We start from the raw sequence: 23,796 nt of genomic DNA on the forward strand, positions 1-23,796 counted from the left end.
AGACGAAGTCTCACTCTGTCGCCCAGGCTGGAGTGCAGTGGCACGATCTCGGCTCACAGCAAGCTCCGCCCCCTGGGTTCACGCCATTCTTCTGCTTCAGCCTCCCGAGTAGCTAGGACTACAGGTGCCTGCCACCACGCCTGGCTAATTTTTTTGTATTTTTAGTAGAGACGAGGTTTCAGCACGTTGGCCAGCCTGGTCTCAAACTCCTGACCTCAGGTGATCCACCTGCCTTGGCCTCCCACAGTGCCGGGATTATAGGCGTGAGCCACCATGCCTGGCCTGATTATGGGCAATTTTATGAAAAATTAAAAGTAATAAGAACATATTGAGGCCAGGCGCGGTGGCTCACGCTTGTAATCCCAGCACTTTGGGAGGCCGAGGCGGGCGGATCACGAGGTCAGGAGATCGAGACCACGGTGAAACCCCGTCTCTACTAAAAATACAAAAAATTAGCCGGGCGTGGTGGCGGGCGCCTGTAGTCCCAGCTACTCGGAGAGGCTGAGGCAGGAGAATGGCGTGAACCCGGGAGGCGGAGCTTGCAGTGAGCCGAGATCGCGCCACTGCACTCCAGCCTGGGTGACAGAGCGAGACTCCGTCTCAAAAAAAAAAAAAAAAAAAAAAAAAAAGGAACATATTGGAAAAAAGTACGTTCTTCAGAAAAATGTTAATGACATAGTATTGAGACAGATGTGACTAAAAAGCTGATTAAATTATTATTATTATTATTATTTTGAGACAGAGTCTTGCTCTGTTGCCCTGGATGGAGTGCAGTGTTGGCTCACTGCAACTTTAGCCTTGCGGGTTCTAAGCGATTCTCCTTCCTCCGCCTCCAGAGTAGCTGGGACTACAGGCGACCGCCACCACACCCTGCTAATTTTGTGTATTTTTAGTAGAGATGGCGTTTCATTGTGTTAGCCAGGCTGGTCTCGATCTCCTGACCTCGTGATCTGCCCGACTCGGCCTCCCAAAATGCTGGGATTATAGGCGTGAGCCACTGCGCCTGGCCACCTATTTTCTTACATTGACCTGTGTGTCTGGTTCAACTCTTCATTAATGTGGCTTTATGATAGCTTAACATCAGATCAGATAGGTTATTTCTGCTTTTTCTTTTTGTTTTTTTGAGGAGGAGTCTCGCTCTGTCCCCTAGACTGGAGTGCAGTTGCGCAATCTCGGCTCACTGCAAGCTCCGCCTCCTGGGTTCAAGCGATTCTCCTGCCTCCGCCTCCAGAGTAGCTGGGACTACAGGCGCCTGCCACCACGCCCGGCTATTTTTTTTGTATTTTTTAGTAGAGACGGGGTTTCACCGTGTTAGCCAGTATGGTTTCGATCTGACCTCATGATCTGCCCACCTCGGCCTCCCGCAGTGCTGGAATTACAGGCGTGAGCCACTGCGCCCGGCCGACACTGATTAAATTATTAAGTAGCAACTAAGAATGGTTATTTTGTTCAGTTTATTTTTAAATATTCAGGTAATTGCAATAATAAGATGTAAAAATTTTTGTTTTAATATACTTAGGTATATGTTATTTTTTAAACAATTTTTATTCATTTTTGGTAGGTATTTTTACCATTTTTTTTTTTTTTTTTTTGATGGAGTCTTGCTCTGTCGCCCAGGCTAGAGTGCAGTGGCATGATCTTCGCTTACTCCAACCTCCACCTCCCGGCTTCACGTGATTCTCCTGCCTCAGCCTTCCGAGAAACTGGGACTACAGGCGCATCCCACCATGCCCAGCTAATTTTTTTTTTTTTTTGTATTTTTAGTAGAGACAGGGTTTCACCGTGTTAGCCAGGATGGTCTCGATCTCCTGACCTTGTGATCCACCCGCCTCGGCCTCCCAAAGTGCTGGGATTACAGGTGTGAACCACTGCGCCCAGCCAGTATTTTTAACTTTTTATTTTGATATAATTTCCAACTCACAGAAAAATTGCAGTGTTAAAGACATTTTGTACACTATGCATTCACTAAACTTTTATATTTTGCCTCATTTATTTTTTGTTTTATGTTTGTATGTGTGTGTGTATATATATATACACACACATACATACACACACACATGCATATATTATATATATATATATTTTTTAATTGTGATAAAGTCTTGCTGTGTTGCCTAGGCCGTTCTTGAACTCTTGGACTCAGGCAATCCTGCCACCTTAGCCTCCCAAAGTGTTGGGATTACAGGTGTGAGCCACTGTGCCTGGCCACATTTGTTTTATCATGCTTATTGTGTGCATATATGGACACACAGAAAGCATGATAAAACAAATGGACATTTGTATGTGTGTATTATATGTATATAAAATACACATTTTTGTGTATATATTTTTGCATATGTACACATACATATTTTTGCATATGTACACATTTTTGTGTATATATATACACACAAAGTATATATACATACCATATGATGTCTAATATATATTACATATACACTATATATAATATGTGATATATATTTTATATGTACTATATACTATATAATATGTAATATATTTTTATCTATAACATAATTTTCTGTGCCATTTGATTATAGGTTGAACATATATCCCTTTGTCCTTTAATACTTAATTATATATGAAATAATTTTATTTTTAAAAGTAGTTTTTGAAGCAAGCTGTCTTATATGTTGTCTTACGTTTATACCAATATAATGAAACTAAATTGTCACTCAATAAATAAATATTTCAAAAAACTATATCCTTTTAGTTATTTTAGGGTTCATTTATTTTAGTGTCCTTGTCTGGAAAGTGGTTTGAATAGTTGTCCTAACAATAAGGCCAAAATAGGCACTCAATAAATATTTGCTGAGTGAATTCGTGGCCTCCCAGTGTTGTCCTTCACCTGTATGATGAACTGGTGTGTGATGAAATCCTATAAACCAACTTGCTTACCTTACGCCACGGACAGGCCTAGTAGAATATATATGTAAAGTGACTTGGACATTGAGAGGAAATATGATAGTTAAAGAGTATATTTTAGAAACCTAAAAATGTTGGAATTTTTTTTTTTTTTTTTGAGGTCGAGTTTTGCTCTGTTGCCCAGGCTGGAGGGCAGTGGCACAGTCCTGGCTCACTGCGACCTCCACCTCTCTGGTTCAAGTGATTCTCCTGCCTCAGCCTCTTGAGTAGCTGGGATTACAGGCGCGTGCCACCCCACCCCGCTAATTTTTTTTTTGTATTTTTAGTAGAGATGGGGTTTCACCATGTTGGTCAGGCTGGTCTTGAACTCCTGACCTCGTGATCTGCCCACCTCAGCCTCCCAAAGTGCTGCGATTACAGAATAATTTTTCTATGACTGGGTAGGTTCCAGGGCATTCTTAGCATCATGGCATAGGATGGACTTTAGACACACATGATTTGGTCCAACTGCTTATTTTATGGAAGAGAAAACTGATGCCCACACTTAAGTCGTTAGAAAAGTAGGACAGTGCCTGTTGACCACTTGCTGCATGACTTCCTTATAACCTTGAAGATTTTATTTGTGTGCAGTTTAGTAATGAGTTATTAGAACTATATTCTTTATTTTGTGCACCATAGTAAATTGTGCTCCACCCCATAAAAAACAAGAGGCAAAGCGTTTTATTTTTTAGTTTCAGGAGGAACATAAGAACTTAATTTTTTTTTTTTAAGTTTTGAACCCAAGATGAAGGTGCCAGCTATAAAAAGAGCCCCAGAGGCTGAGCACAGTGGCTCACGCCTGTAATCCCAGCACTTTGTGAGGCCGAGGTGCGTGGATTGCCTGAGGTCAAGAGTTCGAGACCAGCCTGGCCAACATGGCAAAACCTGTCTCTACTAAAAATACAAAAATTAGCTGGGCATGGTGGCCCATGCCTGTAATCTCAGCTACTCAGGAGGCTGAGGCAGGAGAATCGCTTGAACCCAGGGGGTGGAGGTTGCAGAGAGCCGAAATCGCACTACTGCGCTCCAGCCTGGGCGACAGAGTGAGACTCCACCTCAAAAAAAAAAATAAGATTAAAAAAAAAAACAGCTTCAGATAACTTCTAAATTTTAAACAAGTTTTAAAAATGCAGTAAGTTATAATCTATTTATTCCCTTTTTCATTTTAGTATTCTGAAGAAGCCAATAATCTCATTGAAGAATGTGAACAAGCTGAACGACTTGGAGCAGTGGATGAATCTCTGAGGTTTGATTTTATTTTTCAGCAGTATTTCATGTTTCTTCATGTTACATACTAACTTAAAAAATAATGATTTTTTTTTTCTTTGAAGTGAGGAAACACAGAAGGCTGTTCTTCAGTGGACCAAGCATGATGATTCTTCAGATAACTTCTGTGAAGCTGATGGTATAATATTTTTGATAGTATGCATTATGTTGAAAATTATACCTAAGAAAAAATTTTTTTAAAATTATTTTAATCTGAGCATGGTGGTGTGCCTGTAGTCCCAGCTTTTCTAGAGGCTGAGGCAGAAGAATCACTGGAGCCCACGTATTTGAATCCAGACTGGGCAACATAGTAAGACCCATCTCAGAAAAATGTTATTAAAGGAAAAAACTCAGTTTCTAACAGTTTGGCGGTTCTTCAAAAACCTAAACGTAGAATTACTATATGACATAACAGTTCCTTTTCTAGGTATATACTCAAAAAAATTAAAGACAGGGACTCAAACAGATGGCAAAGCAATGTTCATTGTAGCCAAAAGGTGGTAACAACCCAATTGTCCAGCACTGTTTGAATGGATAAACAAAATGTGTTATATAAAACACACAATGGAATACTATTCAGCCAGAAAAAGGAATGAAGTTCTGATACATACTACAACACGGATGGACCTTGACAACATGCTAAGTGAAATAGGTCAGGCACCAAACGACAAGTATAAATGATTTCACTTATATGAAATGTAAACAATAGGCAAATTCAGAGACAGAAAGTAGATTAAAGATTATCAGAGGTTGGGGTGGGTAGGCGTTGTTGCTAAATGGTTACAGAGTTTCTGTTTGAGGTGCTGAAAAAGTTCTGGCGACAGATAGTGGTGATGGTTTCACAACATTGTGAATATAATGAATCCCACTGAATTGTATACTTAAATGTGGTTAAACTGTAAATTTTATTATATCTATTTTATTACAGTTAAAAAAACTCAGTTTCTAGAAAAAATGTACCTCTTAAGTTTTGCAGTTATATGTAGCTAGTAGTTTATATAATTTTGTATATACATTTTGTATAAATAGCTAAAATTTAGGGATTACAAAAACCTGCTTCAGTTATATTGCTGTTGGATTGTTATGTATTTTCCTTAATGATGGTCTGTGTTGCTTTTGGAGAAGTGATTATTGAACCGTTAGTCGAGTCTGTGATGTCTGAAGTTAAGCCAGAGTGCTGCTGCTGTTAAAAGCTAGGAGCCCCAGATTCATTAAAACTCTCATCATGGCACAGTAGTTCATGCCTGTAATCCCAGCCTCTCAGGAGGCTGAGGCAGGAGAATCACTTGAACCCAGGAGGCAGAGGTTGCAGTGAGCTGAGGTTGTGCCATTGCACTCCAACCTGGCGACAGAGCGAGACTCCTTCTCAAAAAAACAAAAAACAAAACAAAAAAACACCTCTGATCAAGATATATAGATTTTCCAATTCTTCCTTTTTCTAGTATTTCCTTTTTCTAAGTTGAATTGTTAGCCTCTTAATTCACCAAAAAAAAAAAATCAAATTGAGTTTTGGTATTCTTCTGTGGCTCTTTTCTAGTGGACTAACGCTCTTTCAAAAATTAGTGAAAACGGGCCAGGCTTGTTGGCTTATGCCTGTAATCCCAGCACTTTGAGAGGCCAAGGAGGGAAAATTGCTGAGCCTAGCCTGGGCAACATGGCAAAACTCTGTCTCTACAAACAATATAAAAATTAGCCAGGCCTGGTGGTGCGTGCCAGTAGTCCCAGCTACTCGGGGGGTGGGAGGATTGCTTGATCCAGGGGGGTTGAGGCTGGAGTGAGCACCACTGTACTCCAAGCCTAGGACAGAGTGAGACCCTTTCTCAAAGCAACACAACAAAAAATTAGTGAAAACAGTGATAGAAATTCTTTTAATTATAAGCCAAAGATGCAGCCTACAATCTCCATAAAAGAGAAAGTATTGGCCGGGCGCGGTGGCTCACGCTTGTAATCCCAGCACTTTGGGAGGCCGAGGCGGGCGGATCACGAGGTCAGGAGATCGAGACCACGGTGAAACCCCGTCTCTACTAAAAATACAAAAAACTAGCCGGGCGTGGTGGCGGGCGCCTGTAGTCCCAGCTACTCGGAGAGGCTGAGGCAGGAGAATGGCGTGAACCCGGGAGGCGGAGCTTGCAGTGAGTCGAGATCGCGCCACTGCACTCCAGCCTGGGTGACAGAGCGAGACTCCGTCTCAAAAAAAAAAAAAAAAAAAGGGAAAGTATTTTTAATTTTGTGGCTTCTTTTTGGGGAAAATTGCTTTCCTTAATGGAAACCGTAGCCATGTTTTGGTATATACTTAGTTATAATTCCTTATTTCCAATTCTAAAATCTGAAAACTCTGAAAACAACATTTCTCCCCCTGCGTTTAGCACAGGCTCATTTAGTGTGAGTGTTCATATGTTTCACTGTAGAAATATTTATGTGTTTGAATAAAGATTGCTGCCCCAGGTCCAGCTGGAGTAATATGCAATATATGTTGCATGTACTGTATTACCTTTGTAAAATCTGGAAAGTTCATTCCAGCCGAGACACGTATGGTCCCAGGCATGTTAGATAAGGGGTATAGACCTATATCAAGATTTGGACTAGTAAATGAAGGGGATAAGATGTTCTCCCAACTCCCTTATTTTGCCCTCTTTTCTACAAGGATTTTTTTTTCTTTTTACCTTAAATATTGTTGTGAGATAAAACTAAATTTATAGTATGCAGCTATAATTTTTTTTAGTCCTCCAATGTTAGAAAAAGGATGGTAATATTTTAACCTTCATTAACATCCTTTTGTGACTACAATGTGCAGCACCAAGTGAGAATCAGTGATTCATTTCTTATATGGTAGAGTTTGGTGAATCACTTGCCCACTTGTATTAGTGTCTTCTGTTAAACAAAGCTGAATATTTTAAAGAAAGCTTTAGCAGGAATAAATAATGGATGTAAATGGTATGTGAAATATAGAAAGTATTTTTAAAATCCTAATTGGAAATTTGAGCTTTTGTCAAAAACAGGTTCTATTCAGTGATAGGAAACAGCACATCATATAGGTTTTGCAGAACACATGTTTTCTGCTTCTAGGGCTGGATATTGGCATCTTCCTATAAGCGCCAAATGGGCTCTTAAATATCTTTTCTTAGATTTTACAAAACATGTTTGACTAGTTTTCTATGAAAAAATTTAGGTTCTATTCAGTGATAGGAACCAGCGCATCGTAAAAATCCTTGGCACAAATATAATTATAGTAATATTTAATATAATTATACTATTACTTTACATATAATTGTATAATTATAATTATAATATTTATAGTATAATTATAAGATTTGTAATATAATTATATTAATATAGTAATATTTATTTTTTATAAGCTTGAAGAAGAATGAAGTATTTATAATAAGTAAAATTATGAGGCAACAAGTGTTTATCTCTAGGTAGAATATTAAAACATTTAATCATTTCTTGGTGGTTAGTTTTCTCAAAGTCCTGGATACTGACCATTGTTTATGTATTTTATTTCATTTTTATTTTTATTTTTTTTTCCGAGTCAGAGTTTCACTCTTGTTGCCCAGGCTGGAGTGCAATGGTGCGATCTCAGCTCACTGTAACCTGTCTCCCGGGTTCAAGCAATTCTCCTGCCTCAGCCTCCCGAGTAGCTGGTATTACAGGCATGCACCACCATGCCCTGCTAATTTTGTATTTTTAGTAGAGATGGGGTTTCTCCATGTTGGTCATGCTGGTCTTGAACTCCTGACTTCATGTGATCCACCTGCCTCAGCCTCCCAAAGTTCTGGGATTACAGGCGTGAGCCACCGCACCCAGCCTGCTGTTTATGTATTTTAAACATCAGGGTTTAAAAAATGAATTTATTATAATTTATATGTGGCAGTTGCCTTTAGTATTAGTTGAAATGAACAGTTATCCATTCCTGAACTAGATGATTCCATGCTAATTTGTTTTTTAAGTCCTTATATTTTGTTTTTCTAGTTATTTTAATTGCCACTTCTACACTGAACTCTGCTATTTTAAGATGCCATCATTGTACTGCTTCTAGAAGCAACTTTGCCCCTAATTTATGCTTCTAATATACTGTGAATTGGAGTAAAAAATAACCAAGCTTAGAGTTTTTTTTGTTTTTTTTTTTTTTTTTTTTTTTTTTTTTTGAGACGGAGTCTTGCCCTGTCGCCCAGGCTGGAGTGCAGTGGCGCGATCTAGGCTCACTGCAAGCTCCGCCTCCCGGGTTCACGCCATTCTCCTGCCTCAGCCTCTCCGAGTAGCTGGGACTACAGGCGCCCGCCACCACGCCCGGCTAATTTTTTTTTTGTATTTTTAGTAGAGACGGGGTTTCACCGTGGTCTCGATCTCCTGACCTCGTGATCCACCTGCCTCGGCCTCCCAAAGTGCTGGGATTACAAGCGTGAGCCACCGCGCCCGGCCAGTTTTTTTTGTTTTTGTATTTGTTTTTTAATAATAAAAATAGGTATAGTTGAGAGCTTGATGGACTCTCCTCTAAGCACTTTTGTGCTCATATTTTTGTCATTGACTTTGGTTGCATTGAGACCATTTTTATCCACTTTTTCATTCTTTGTTGGCTCATATTGTTAAGCTTTATATATGAATAAAGTATTATTATAGTACCAAATAATTTCCCAAAGCCACTGGAGGACTATGGCCCATCTTTTTTTGAGACACAGTCTCACTCTGTTGCCCAGGCTGGAGTGCCGTGGTGCAATCACGGCTCACTGCAGCCTGGACCTCCTAGGCTCAAGTGACTCTCCCACCTCAGCCTCCCGAGTAGCTGGGACCACAGGCACGTGCCATGATGCCTGGCTAATTTCTGTATTTTTTATTGATGCCTGGTGTTTCACCAGGTTGCCTGTGAATTTTAGAATCACTTCTGGGCTCAAGCAGTCTGCCCCCAGGCCTCCCAAAATGCTGGGATTACAGGCATGAAACATTGTGCCCACCCTGGGACCATCTTTTTTGTTTTGAAGTTATAACACATTATAAATGATAAATAAGTAACAGGGTCTGAATTCTAGCCTGGGTGTTCTGGCTCCAGAGCCCATGCTCTGACTATTCCGTGATGTTGGATGTTTAGGTTGCTTCCAGTTTTCCCTTTTATAAATAATGTTGACACAGAATCATGCTGCATTGTAACTTTTGCTTTTGGCCAGATTGGTAGCAGATCCTGCTGGTGGTGATCTAAGAAGAAAGTATTTGGTAACAAGCAGTGTACGATACTAACACTCCTTCATTTACTGTAGTTATTGATGAACTGCTGTGGTTAATGTGGAGGGAAATGTATGTTATATTCTTTGTCTGAATAGCTTATGAGAATTGAATTACCATGTTTCTTTGATTCTAAAATTCACATATTCCTGTTTTTACAATTCCTAAATCATAATGTTTTTGTAGCCAGTGTGTACAATTAATGTGGCTGTGTGTGTTTCTCTCTCTTTTCCTTCGTTCCTTTTTTTTTTTTTTTTTTCGAGATGGAGTCTCGCTCTGTCACCCAAGCTGGAGCACAGTGGCACAATCTCCACTCACTGCAACCTCTACCTCCCAGGTTCAAGTGATTCTCCTGTTGCAGCCTCTCAAGTAGCTGGGACTATAGGCATGCACCACCATGCCTGGCTAATTTTTGTATTTTTAGTAGAGACAGGGTTTCACCATGTTGGCCAGGCTGGCTTTGAACTCCTGACCTCAAGTGATCTGCCCACCTTGGCCTCCCAAAGTGCTGGGATTACAGGTGTGAGGCACCACACCCAGCCTCCTTCCTTTCTTTCTCCTGAAAAGTTGTTTTAAAATTCCTGACACATTGTTATATTTGTGGTGCGTTAGAATCAATGGAATACAGTCTTGTGTAGTAGCTTTTTAAGGTAACTGAGGATAAGAAATATTTAATAAGACATTTTATTTTACAGACATTCAGTCCCCTGAAGCTGAATATGTAGATTTGCTTCTTAATCCTGAGCGCTACACTGGTTACAAGGGACCAGATGCTTGGAAAATATGGAATGTTATCTATGAAGAAAACTGTTTTAAGTATGTGTCATTTTCATTTAGAAAAATTCCTGTAAGATGTGGTGATTTCTCTTTATGAACAAAATCATAATGATTTAAAATTAAAAATCAAATTCACTTGGTTAAAAGATATATTTGTACAAAGAAACATGACTATTCATTAATCCAGTTTCCTTCTGGGGAAATATATAGACGTGAGTTTCCACAAATTTTTCCTTTTTTTTTTTTTTTTTTTTTAAGAGTTAGAGGAGTATTGGACCTTTATGGGAGTATTGTAGGCCCTTGACAAATGTTCCTTGAGTAGATTATAGATGAGGTAACCTAGAGCTGGAGAGATTTACTTCATTTCCCAAGATCACACAGTGGCAGTGTAGAGAAAAGAATATACAACTCTTAATTCTCTTTTTGGTGCTCTGTACATCCGCTTTCTGTGGCTTTAATTATTTTACAGTTAAATTGATTTCAGAGAACAATTATAATAGGTATGATTTTTGAGCACTCACTGTATCACTAATCCTAGGCATTGTGGTAAGCATGTTACATACATTTTCTTCTTTTGTCCTTGCAATAACCCTGTGTTGCAGTCATCAGTGTTTTATAGACAGAGAAACTGAGACTTAGAGAGGTTAAATTATTTGTTTAGTGTCAAAGATCTAGTAAGTGAAAGAGCCCGCTTTGTGTGGGGTAACCATTAGGCTGGAGGCAGTTGCTGATCACAGGGTGTCTGAGAAATGCTTCAGATTACTCACACGTAAGCCTCGAGGCGCGAAACTTTGTACTTACTGGTTTTTGGGAACAATGTATGTGCGAGCACCTTATGCTGTCTTAGAGATGGAGAGGGTTCTGGGAAAGTCTTTGGAGTTCCCAAGTATGGGGATAATATTATATATTTCACTTTTTATAAGTCAAATATAAGTATGAGATCAGTAATTGTGCTTATACCAATAAAATGTCAGACTATGGTTTTTTTTTTTTTTTTGACTTGAAGAATTTCTCCAGTTTGGAAAGTAGAGAGTTTTTATTAATTACTTATTTCTGCCATGTATTTTATTTAAATTATCTTGACTATTATTAGAAATGTTTGATTTACGGACTTAAAGATTTACTTTAAAGGTTTTTTGTTTGTTTTTTGTTTTTTTTTTTTTTGAGATGGAGTCTCACTCTGTCGCCCAGGCTGGAGTTACGTCACCTCTGCACACCGCAACCTTTGCCTCCCAGGTTCAAGCGATTCTCCTGCCTCAGCCTCCTGAGTAGCTGGGACTACAGGCACGCACCAGCACACCCGGCTCATTTTTGTATTTTTAGTGGAGGCAGGCTTTCAACCATGTTGGCCAGGCTGTTCTTGAACTCCTGACCTCAGGTGATCTCCACCCACCTCGGCCTCCCAAAGTGCTGGGATTACAGGGGTGAGCCACCACGCCCAAAGTGCTGGGATTACAGGCATGAGCCACCATGCCCGGCCCTGTTGTTGTTATTTTTAATGTGAATTAAGAATGACTCTGTCTCAAAAAATAAAAAAATAAAAAAAAATAAAAGAGTCCATGAAGCATTTGTTAGATCTGTATTACTTTTGTAGTCATTTTCTTACTAATTTATATCCTGATTCCCATAATTTCTAACAATATAAACAATGTATAAAGGGCTAAGTTATATTGTGTATTTTAAAATATAGCTTACATACTCTGTTCTCAAAATGTCTCCAGTTTTGCAAATTTTTAAAATAGATGTTAAAACAAGCCCTATAGTTTACTCTTAATACTAACGCATATTTATTTTGGGATTTAAGAGCACTTTAGTGACATAGTAACTCTCCAGAAAATTTCTATTTTTTCCTACTGAACAAACAACTTTTATTTAAATTGTAACAAACTTAGCTACAGGGCAAATTGATGTGTCTAAAGATTACCTAAGTGGAAAATAATCTACACTATTGTTTTTCCATTTTTAAATTTTAATGCTTATATTGAATATTTTTTGCTTATTTGTCTTTCATTTAGGGGTACACTTTGTGCCACACACACACACATATACATAGATATGTATATATAATATATATAAAAACATAGTAGTGACTCCAAGAGAAGAGCTTGGCTGGTACTTTGCCTTCTTTTGTTTGAAGAAGTGATTAGGAAATGGCCTGCTGGAGGCTACAATGGGAAAAGATCAGGAACTATTATCACTACAACAAATAGCCACCCTCCCTTAAAGCAATTAGAGGAAACTAAGTATTTTATAATCTCAATAAAACAATTTGATTTTGGATATTAAGCAGTTTTCTGAGATAATATCACTTAAATATAACATGATTGGTAACATTTGTGTTTATATTTTTAATTCTTTTTACTTCTAGGCCACAGACAATTAAAAGACCTTTAAATCCTTTGGCTTCTGGTCAAGGTAAATTACTTATTTGCACTGTTATATTATTTCTCAGCCAGGGAACTTTAATTCAAAGGAAGGGGAAGGCAAGATAAATGGCAGTAACAGTTGAAGTCATATAATCCACAGTCCTGTTTCCATAAAGTTATGCCTCACACTTGCAGAGATTGGTGCTTAAATTATTTGTACTTCAGTAAAAAGTATTTGTTTTTTTTTTTTTGAGATGGAGTCTCGCTCTGTCGCCCAGGCTGGAGTGCAGTGGCGCGACTTTGGCTCACTGCAATCTTCGCCTTCCGGGTTCACGCCATTCTCCTGCCTCAGCCTCCTGAGTAGCTGGGACTACAGGCGCCCGCCACAACGCCCAGCTAATTTTTTTGTATTTTTAGTAGAGATGGGGTTTCACGGTGTTAGCCAGGATGGTCTCGATCCCCTGACCTCATGATCCACCCGCCTCAGCCTCCGAAAATGCTGGGATTTCAGGTGTAAGCCACCGCCCCTGGCCAGTAAAAAGTATTTTTATAATGAAGTTCCTGGTATTAGATTATCAAAAAATAAAGATTAGGATATATATTTATTCTATATATTTTTGCAGACATAGTAAAGTGTCAGTTTTTTAAAAGTTTTACTCATCCCACAGATAAATAAATATCCCAAACTCTCAAATTTTTTCTAAAACTTGAAATTATTGCAAATATGGAGCATTTGATTTCAACTTTACATGTCTTTATATCTTAATAACGGTTTTAGTATTCTATTTTCACTCAAAGTCTGGCTCAAATGCTGCTTTTTCCATAAAACTTTCCCTGGTCCTTATAACCAGAAGTATTTCTCCCTCCTCATGAAGTAATCTGATGCATGTGTTTGTTTTTAATTCTTTGTTTTCCTCTTATGGTCTTTCCAACTGTGTAGCATTATTTTTTTATTATTTATATATCTATCGATCTCCCCTAGTACTCTGAACATATGGGCAGCATTTATCTGTTTTATCTCTCTGTATAGAGCCTGACACATAATAGATGGAGTAGTTTGTTAGATACATGATCAGTGAAAATTGCTCTCTTCATTTAATGGTCTTGTCTACAATAGTGAAAGCCAGTTGTTCTTTCAGCAAATGATTATCCACCATTTACTACGTGCTAGGCACTGTGTAGATGCCAGAGGGGATGTAAAATTAAAATTTACAAAAACCCTACCATCTGTAATATGAAGAATGGTTTGTTGAATAAGCCATTTCAGTGTATGAGTTCAGACTTTTTCTTTAGAAATTATGTATCCTTATTCTCTTCAAATATGTGCTTACTGATTAAAATCTTTAATGTGCTTTTAGCAAAAGTGTAAGGTTTTCATTTTTAAAATTTATTTGAAAAGATGCTGATCTCAAATAGTTAATAAATATAAATTTACTCCTAGAAGGGGATGAGATTGCATCATTCCCTAAATTCTGGCAGATTTCTCTTTCTTAGATTAGGAATGAAAAATCTTTAAATAAGGCTTTTGAGTTTATACAGAGTCACATGTGGTGACTCAGTGGAAGCCAATTGATTTAATATCAGATGAAATGCAAATTAATAGAAAAGAGGCGATCATTATGATCTCACATTATGATTTGATAAAGTAATTAACCACGTCACTTACCATAAAGATACATAGGAACAATTTAAATGTTTATCATTAGGGAACTGGTTAAATGACTTATGGTATAGTCACATAGTAGAAAATAGCCATTATAAATGTTGCTGTAAATTTTTATTCATTTAAATCAAAAGTGACCAATAACACAGTGAGGAAAATCAGGTATCAAAACAGTATGTATAATAAATTTATAATACATCTATAAACAAAAAAGACATTCACTAAAAAGTAAATAGTGTTTATCTTTGAGCTGGGGAATTATGAATAATTTTTTATTTTGTCTGTTTTTTTAAAAACATATTTGCAATGATTATATATTTCTTTAATAAACCGATGGCATTAAAAAAAGTGGGCAAAATTTTTGAAGACAAATTTTCAGTAGTAAATAAGCAGCTGCACACAAATTACTGTATTATGTGTAATTTGAATCTTATAAATAGTCTGTGAAAATATTCCCAACTAAGTTTAAATATTATAAAGCCAGGCTGGAGGTTTCAAAGCAATAATAATAATATTTAACAGAAACTATAGCTTTAGGATAGATAAATGTGGAAAAGTCTCTGTCAGCCAAGTAAACGTAGGTCCTTAAGATATTGAAGAGTACTCTCAGGTGATAGATTAGTTTTTTCTCTCCTGTCAGGGTATATTAAATCTCACATGAGCTGAACCTCATTATGTACACTCATGGAGATAACACCATTTAGTCAAATCAGGCATAATTCATATCACCACCAGATAGAGTTGCGGTCACGAATGTCTCACTTTCAGATTTTACTTGTGTGAATGAACTGTTAGACTAAAACTAACCATTATTAAAGTCTTATTTTTATGAAAGTGTAGCATTATAAAAGGGGCACTGGAAGGAATTTATTTTAATAAACATTTTGTTTTGCTTTTCAGGGAAAAGTGAAGGTAAGTATAATTTCTTTATTATATATTACATATATGAATTTGTTTATACATTCAGACGTTTATTATGGCAAAGTTTATTTTTTTCTTCTCACCTCTAAAAATCAGAAGAACTTAAGTTTTACTTATTTATCTGAAAGTCTGGAGGTACTAGCACAGATTAAGGGAAAGTGACTTTGTGTCTGGGTTCAGGCATTAGAAACAGTGTGCCTCAGCCTCTGATCATTCATTTGCACATTTTACCCCCTCTGAATGTGGAAGCATGTCCACTCCCCGTCTCTCCTATTGCCTCAGGCCAGGGAAATGTCCTCTCTCTTTTACTGGTTGAACTCTGGGATCTGCTGGGTTTCATGTAGGAAGGTTCTGGGCATGATGAGTATTGATTTCAGAGCTGGCTTCTAAGGTTGTTGCTGACTCGTTGGATGTAGGTGTCATTGCCAAGTCTAACTAATGCTAACAGTTTCAACATACATTAGGTTTACTTTGTGTTTTTGCTTTAAGGGTGAAATTGAAATGACATTTGTTATTCTTTTTTTTTTTTTTGAGACGGAGTCTCGCTCTGTCGCCCAGGCTGGAGTGCAGTGGCGCAATCTCGGCTCACTGCAAGCTCCGCCTGCCGGGTTCACGCCATTCTCCTGCCTCAGCCTCTCCGAGTAGCTGGGACTACAGGCGCCCGCCACCACGCCTGGCTAATTTTTTTTTTTGTATTTTTAGTAGCGACGGGGTTTCACCGTGGTCTCGATCTCCTGACCTTGTGATCCGCCCGCCTCGGCCTCCCAAAGTGCTGGGATTACAAGCGTGAGCCACCGCGCCCGGCTGACATTTGTTATTCTTAAGACCATATGCTTAACAATATGAAAAGAGTTAATGGTGCTTAGCTTTAGTCTATCTAGGTGAAATTGCTAAAATATGAAGTATCACTTTTCTTTCCCTCAAGATCCTCTATTTTCTGAACATAATTCTTATGAATTGCTTTTGCATTATGTCTAAATAACAGAATACTAAAGTCTGATAACAGTGCTATTTTATTATTGTGCTTTATATTATATTAACTGTAGTAGCTAAATAAAATGCTCACTCAGAACTGTTTGGAAGAGAAATTGTTTAGCAGTGAGATTATTTTTCCAAAGATGCCTCATATTTGCTACTGGTACATGTGATTCTATAATTTTCAGTTTTGAGTAACCTTATTTTACCTTGAGTATCCACCTAGTTCTATGCTATATTCTTAGCCACATTAGAGGAGACTACTATGATTTTTCAGTTCTATTTGAAGACCTCTTATTATCAGAAAAAAGATCGTTAACCTGTGGGAGCCATCCTTAGAGAAACTGTCTTATTATAAGTATTGCTTTTGGCCAAATATCAAAGGGTTATTCCTGAGAGCTATCATATTAAGTGATTGTTTAGACCACAGTCAGGTCAACTTGAGAATAGGTACTTCAGGATTATAATACTGAACTGATTTCTTGGCTGGGCTTGGTGGCTCATGCTTGTAATCCCAGAACTTTGGAAGGCCAGGGCTGGCTGATCACTTGAGGCTGGGAGTTTGAGACCAGCCTGGCTAACCTGGTGAAACCCTGTCTCTACTAAAAATAGAAAAATTAGCTGGGTGTGATGGTGCACACCTGTGATCCCAGCTATGTGGGAGGCTGAGATGGGAGGGTCACTTGAGCTGGGGAGGCAGAGGTTGCAGTGAGCTGAGATGGAGCCACTGCCCTCCAGCCTGGGTAACAGAGCAAGACTCTGTCTTTTTTCTTTTTTTTTTTTTTTTAAAAAAAGGACACACAGACACACACACACACACAAACACTGAACTGAAAATTTCTCTGGAAGCCTAGGTCCTAAGCAGTATTATCCCCTAACTCCCTAATTCATGATCAAAAACTTGAAAAAAAGAACCTTGAAAATTTTTATAAGGAAATAAATTCCTTATAATCCCCACATCCCCAAATAATTAATAATAACTCTGTGCCATGCACTTTTCTGAGCAATTTACAAATATGATTTTATTTAATTCTTTCGCCAGTCCTAGGGGTATTATTCCTGTCTCCATTTTATAGATGAAGAGAGGTTCAGCAACTTGACTAAAATAATATGATTTGTAAGTAGCAGAGTTAAGATTTACATCAGGCAGTTTGACTCCGGGAACCATACCCTACCAGATATGCTTCTCTGCTAACATTTTGATATTTATGTTTTCTATATATAAGTAGTTTTGTCCAACACTTGTCAGCATTAAAGATGATCATATTTTTATCTTATTTGATAAAGTCATATATCTTTTGTTTTCATTTGCATTTTTTATTGCCTGTAAGACCATACAATTTTGTCTGTTATTACCATATGTATTTTTTCCTTTGTGAATTTTTCAATTCATATTATTTACCTCTTTTTAAGGGGGCACTTTAGCATTTTTATTTAGTTTATGAGCTTTTTATATATTTAGGATCTAATCCCTTTGTCGTATTTGCAACATACATTTTACCGAGTTTGTTGTTTGCATTTTGCTTTTGTTTATGAAGTGTTCTGACAAATAGATGTTTTGAGTTTTTATATATTCCAATTTATTGCTTATTCCCTTTGCCATTCTTTCCATTATTTTTATGCTTATTTGGTTCATTTTTAACATTACTGTAAGCAACTTTAGTAGAAAACACTGTACAGTGTTTATCATCTCTGTAGCAAATGCATACATGAATCTTTACAGAGTTGTAATGATTATTTCTTATGCCTTTTGTATATTTCAAGTAAACATTTTTATGTATTGCCATGTTCTACATTCTTGCTATTTTCATAGTTGTATGTTATTTTACCATGTTAACTAGTTAGATAGTGTTCTATCATGTTAATTTAGGCATTAACGTATTCATAGAATTACTAGGCATTAAATATATTGAGAATGATCTTATTAGGTCATAAGAATATAAGTGATATTTGGTGTTTATAACATTTTCCTGAATTGCTCTTTTGAAATAGTGAATGGCATTTAATATTATCAGCTAAATACAAATAGTACCCCTTCAATACTGTCTTATCATTTTAGTTTTTTTCTAATTTAAAAAGCATGTAATGAATCCTTAATTTTCATGGCATGAATTGTTATCAAGGCTAGGTATTTTCCCATTCTTGATTGATTTACTATTTAAATTCTGTATTTTGACCTCATGTAAAACACTTTAACCAGAACGTTAAGAGACTGGGTCAACCCCAGGCAGTGCTAAAGCCTTTTAAAGACCAAGCAGCAGGCTGGTACTTAACTGAATCCATAACCTTTTTTCTTCCTTTTGAGAAATTGCAATTAAGACTTGGACCGTTAGGTTAAACAATCTTTACATTGCTGTTTGGCACAAATTTCCTATAATGCTTTAAAACTTTTGAAAACCTTGTATTTTGGCATTTTTCCAATCTTATGACTTATTTTTCTTTTGATTTCAGAGAACACTTTTTACAGTTGGCTAGAAGGTAATTTAAAACTTTAAAATAAATTTCAATGATGATTTTTTTCTCATGAGATTAATTTTATGTCTACAAGATTCACATATGAAATTTTATTTCTAAGTCACTGCTTTTTCATAGGTCTCTGTGTAGAAAAAAGAGCATTCTACAGACTTATATCTGGCCTACATGCAAGCATTAATGTGCATTTGAGTGCAAGATATCTTTTACAAGGTATGTGACGTTTACTTTTATTCAGTTTACCACTCTTAATTTTAGATATTCTTAAAATTTTCCTGGCATTTACCTGAATGGGAAAAGATTGACCTGATTGAATATTAGGCAGTAAAAATTCACTCTTAAATGGTAGTAATCGGAAAGGTGGGAACTGTAGATACAATTGAACAGTTTAACATACTCTTAGCTCTCTTCACCTTCTTTTAAGAAGCTGCTCAAAATTGTCCATATCACTTTGGAAATATTCTTGTTTCCTTTTGGGAATTTAAATAGCTCCTAACAGCACAGTTTGCTATTTGATAGATATTACTGTATCAGAACCTTTTTATTTGTGTGCCCGTATCAGGCCTGGAGTTTAAATAGGTAAAAGCCTTTCCTGCTGCTGTTTATGCCTTAATACTGTTGAAAATGAGACCGTGGTTGATTTTCATCAGTACCATATTTCTTCTGGAATTAAAGTATCACAACTCTGAGAAACAAAATATAGAAACTTCCATTTTATTCACTGATTGCTTGATTGATTGAGACAGGGTCTCACTCTATTGCCCACTCTAGTGTGCAATGGCCAAAACTGGGGCTTAGCCTGGGAGGGCTCTTGGCTTTGCCCAGGAAAAAGTTTGAAGGCCAGCTGGTGGTGGCAAGGTACAGCAGCAGCAGAGGTACTGTCCCTCATGAAGGAGAGCTGCCCCATAGACAGTGTGCCCAGAGCAGCAGCTTGGAGGCAGTTCTGCAGCCATATTTATAGTCCACTTTTTATTATATGCAAATTATGAGGCAGATTATGCAGAAATTTCTAGGAAAAGGGTAGTAACTTCTGGGTCATTGCTATGGAAAGGGGTGGTAACTTCTGCATGTTGCCATGGGAATGAGAAACTGACATGGCACCCTGGTGGGTGTGCCTCATGGAAAGCTGCTTCAGCCCCCTCCCTGTTTTAGTTAGTTTTCAATTTGGTCCAGTGTGCTGAGTCCCACCTCCTGAGCCAAGTCCTACCTTCTACCTCATGACTACAGGAGCATGCCACCATGCCCAGCTAATTTTTTACAGTATTTTTTGTAGAGACAAGGTTTGGCCATGTTGCCCAGGCTGGTCTCGAACTCCTGGGCTCAAGTGATTTGCCCATCTTGGCCTCCCAGAGTACTGGGATTATAGCCGTGAGCTACTGTGCCCGGCCGTAACTTTGATTTTAAATGGCGGTAAACTCATTAGTAATTTTACTGTTTTTTTTTTTTTTTTTGAGACAGCATCTTGTTCTGTCACCCAGGCTGGAGTGCAGTGGCATGATCTTGGCTCACTGTGACCTCTGCCTCCTGGGTTCAAGTGATTCTTCTGCCTCAGCCTCCTGAGTAGCTGGGACCACAGGCTCAGGCCACCACGCCCGGCTAATTTTTTGTATTTTTAGTAGAGACAGGGTTTCACCATGTTGGCCAGGCTGGTCTCGAATTCCTGACCTCAGGTGATCTACCTGCCTTGGCCTCCAAAAGTGCTGGGATTACAGGCTTGAGCCATGGCGCCTGGCCTAAACTCATTAGTAATTTTAGATCATCATTTCCAAATTGTGTGTTTAGGTTTTATGAATATGTTTATATTCAGAAGTTTGACTATTATTATTATTTTTCATCTTTAAAAAAGGAAATTTTATTATTTTCCATCACATGAATGAACTTAGAGGACATTATATTTGTCAAAATGAGCCAGACACAAAGATTATTTCATGATTCCACTTACAAAGGGATTCTAAAAATCTTATTGAAGTAGAGAGTAAAGTGGTGGCCACCAGACACCAAGGTATTTAGGAGACAGGAGGGTTTGAAAAGATGTTGATCAAAAAATACATAATTATAGTTAATAGAATAAGTTCAAGAGATATTTTTGTACAGTGTAGTGACTATAGATCAAAATAATGTATTTGTAGTTTTGAAAAATGCTGACAGTGTCACTTGCTCTTGCCACAGAAATGTTAACTATGTGGCGTAATTACCTAGAATTAAGCATTTGACAATGTATATATACTTCCAAACATTATGTTTTACAAAATAAATATACATTCATTGATTACAGATGGTAATGGTATGAAAGCCACTGAAAGTGCAGGCGTTGCTTATGGTCTTATGACTGGCCACTTTGTGAACACAATAAACAAGTTTGCATTAAAAAAACCCAGAAAATGGTTTAATCTAAAAGTTGCCATGATCTTCAAAATTTTTCCAGAGAAAATGACCAAGAAGTTGACTACAGTTAGGTGACTAAGAATATAAGCTGTAGACACCTTCACCCACTAAAAAAGAAGCACATAAAATAAAAGTGAGAAATTCTTCTGAGTTGTAGTATCAATATGGAAAAGAAATATTATTCCAGATTTCAAATCTACAGAGATCATTTTATTATTTTGCAGACTTTAAGATTCACACTTAAAAATAAAAGATTCTACATGGAAACATGTTGTGCTGTAAGTGTATCGTAGAACATTAAATTTAAAATTCTTTCACTTACCATTAACTCTCCTAATACTTTAATTTCTATGATATATTTTCTAGCAAATTTGATATGTGTCTCACTTTGTGTAAGAATTTTTTTTTTTTTTTGAGACAGAGTCTTGCTCTGTTGCCCAGGCTGGAGTGCAGTGGTGCAATCTTGGCTCACTGCAACATCTGCCTTCCGGATTCAAGCAATTCTCCTGCCTCAGCCTCCTGAGTAGCTGGGATTACAGGCATGTGCCACCACGCGTGGCTGATTTTTGTATTTTTAGTAGAGAGGGGGTTTCACCATGTTGGTAAGGCTGGTCTCAAATTCCTGACTTCGTGATCCACCTGCCTCGGCCTCCCAAAGTGCTGGGATTACAGGTGTGAGCCACCACGCCTGGCCTGTGTAAGAATTTAATAAGATTTTCCTTTTACAAACAGAGGAAAACAATGCTAAGTTATTTAATCCTCTCACCTGTGGACAGGTTTGTCTTTTATCTTAATTAACTGATCTGAAAGTTATATTGATAAGCAAACTCTCTAGTTAAAACCAATTTTTGAGTGCGTTAAATAAATACCAACTTTCTCATCAAAACCTACAAAGTATCATGTAAAATGACATGGCATGAAGACAACAGTGAGAAAACTGTAGCCATCACATAGAAAAAGAAGAAGGGCTGTGATGAATACACAGAAGACGCATAATAGGACAAACAAAACTAAAGATAACTAGGAATTAAACAGAATTGCTCTTAAAATTCAGCAAGATTGGCCGGGCGCAGTGGCTCACGCTTGTAATCCCAGCACTTTGGGAGGCCGAGGCGGGCGGATCACGAGGTCGGGAGATCGAGACCACGGTGAAACCCTGTCTCTACTAAAAATACAAAAAATTAGCCGGGCGTGGTGGCGGACGCCTGTAGTCCCAGCTACTCGGAGAGGCTGAGGCAGGAGAATGGCGTGAACCCGGGAGGCGGAGCTTGCAGTGAGCCGAGATTGCGCCACTGCACTCCAGCCTGGGCAACAGAGCAAGACTCCGTCTCAAAAAAAAAAAAAAAAAAAAAATTCAGCAAGATTTAGCTTTGCAGCATGGAAAAATGATATCTCCACATGAAGAATCAATCTTGTTTCTTCACTATTGATATTTTCCTTCTCTGACTTGAACTTACAAACTAACCGTAGCAGGAATGTTTATAGCTTATCATGGAGCATCTATTACACAGCAAGTACTGTGTGTTTGCTACATTTATATATAAAAACCATCCTCATGACTTCTGAAGTATCCCTAGTTCTTACCTGAACAAATTGGCTCAATAAATATATAAATTTACTTATGTCAATTATAATGAGAATAAAATAAGTAAAAAAAAAATACAGGCTTATGTAGAATTCTTCAATTAGAAGAACAAATGGAATGTCCTAATTAAGTAAAATATAATACACAATTTTGGAAATACATCTAAAAATTGTTTTGTATGCACTACTAAATTTTAGAAAAATCATTCTTATTAGTATGACCAGCTCACATAATGAATACCTCATAAACTATAAAAGAAAAAAATTATAAGAGACAAGAAAATTATAAGTCTAGCATGAGAACTAGGCAAAGAAAAACAGAAAATGTTCATGGAGAGATTCTGAATCATAAGTCAGAAGATTTTACAGTAATGAATTTAATAAAAAGCAGAGTATAGATTTGCTTTCAGCATTTTTTGAGGTTTTCAGTTTTCTAGTAAATTTGTCACCTTATTAAGATATTTATTTTGTTCCAATATTGCTCTATTCTTCTGAAAACAGGTACAAACTCATACTTACCCAAACACACTTACTCTATAATTTTCTTGCACCTAAGGTCTATTTTTAGAGTAATATATGTGCATAGCTAACTCTATGTAAATCAGAACTAAAATTCTGTATGTTTGCAGGCAGAGAGACCACATGTTCAAAGAAAAATACGTAACAAATTTTTTTAAATGTTTAAGCAGAACTCAGAATTTTAAGACTCAGGATTTTATTTATATTTATAAAAAATTTTTATTATACCCATAAAAATGACCCTATAATCAATAGCAACTTAATTGTACATTTTAAAGTAACTAAAAGTGTAGAATTGATAGAAACTTCATTTGCCCTGATGTGATTAATACATAAATTATATGCCTGTATCAAAAGATGCCATATATGGCATCAATATAAACAGATACTATGCACCTGCAAAAATTAAGAATGATTTTTATTATTAATAAGACTTGCTTTCTCAGTAAAACATTGAATTCGTTATAAGGATGGGTTCTAGAAAATAAAATATTAAGGCCAGGTGCGGTGGCTCAAGCCTGTAATCCCAGCACTTTGGGAGGCTAAGGCGGGCGGATCATGAGGTCAGGAGATTGAGACCATCCTGGCTAACATGGTGAAACCCCGTCTCTACTAAAAATACAAAAAATTAGCCGAGCGTGTTGACGGGCGTGTTGACGGGCACCTGTAGTCCCAGCTACTTGGGAGGCTGAGGCAGGAGAATGGCGTGAACCCGGGAGGCGGAGCTTGCAGTGAGCCGAGATCGCG

At 37.5% G+C, this 23,796-nt stretch overlaps 1 protein-coding gene across 13 annotated transcripts in view; it reads left to right on the plus strand.

The window, feature by feature from the left end:
- The window catches only part of ERO1A (endoplasmic reticulum oxidoreductase 1 alpha), a 62,532-nt gene that overhangs the window by 25,316 nt on the left and 13,420 nt on the right, over window positions 1-23,796 (plus strand). For 6 of the 13 annotated variants that reach the window (XM_055289356.2, XM_055289349.2, XM_063645587.1 and 3 more), the window contains 7 exons: window positions 4,074-4,150; window positions 4,236-4,309; window positions 10,083-10,203; window positions 12,533-12,579; window positions 15,094-15,105; window positions 18,541-18,567; window positions 18,682-18,774. In XM_055289356.2, the coding sequence (XP_055145331.2) occupies window positions 4,074-4,150; window positions 4,236-4,309; window positions 10,083-10,203; window positions 12,533-12,579; window positions 15,094-15,105; window positions 18,541-18,567; window positions 18,682-18,774 (451 nt within the window). The remainder of the gene's footprint in view (window positions 1-4,073; window positions 4,151-4,235; window positions 4,310-10,082; window positions 10,204-12,532; window positions 12,580-15,093; window positions 15,106-18,540; window positions 18,568-18,681; window positions 18,775-23,796) is intronic. The other 7 variants (XM_055289350.2, XM_055289353.2, XM_055289351.2 and 4 more) reach the window with 6 other exon arrangements.

This window comes from Symphalangus syndactylus, chromosome 8 (genome assembly GCF_028878055.3).
Source record: "Symphalangus syndactylus isolate Jambi chromosome 8, NHGRI_mSymSyn1-v2.1_pri, whole genome shotgun sequence".
In the NCBI taxonomy this organism is placed as follows: domain Eukaryota; kingdom Metazoa; phylum Chordata; class Mammalia; order Primates; family Hylobatidae; genus Symphalangus; species Symphalangus syndactylus.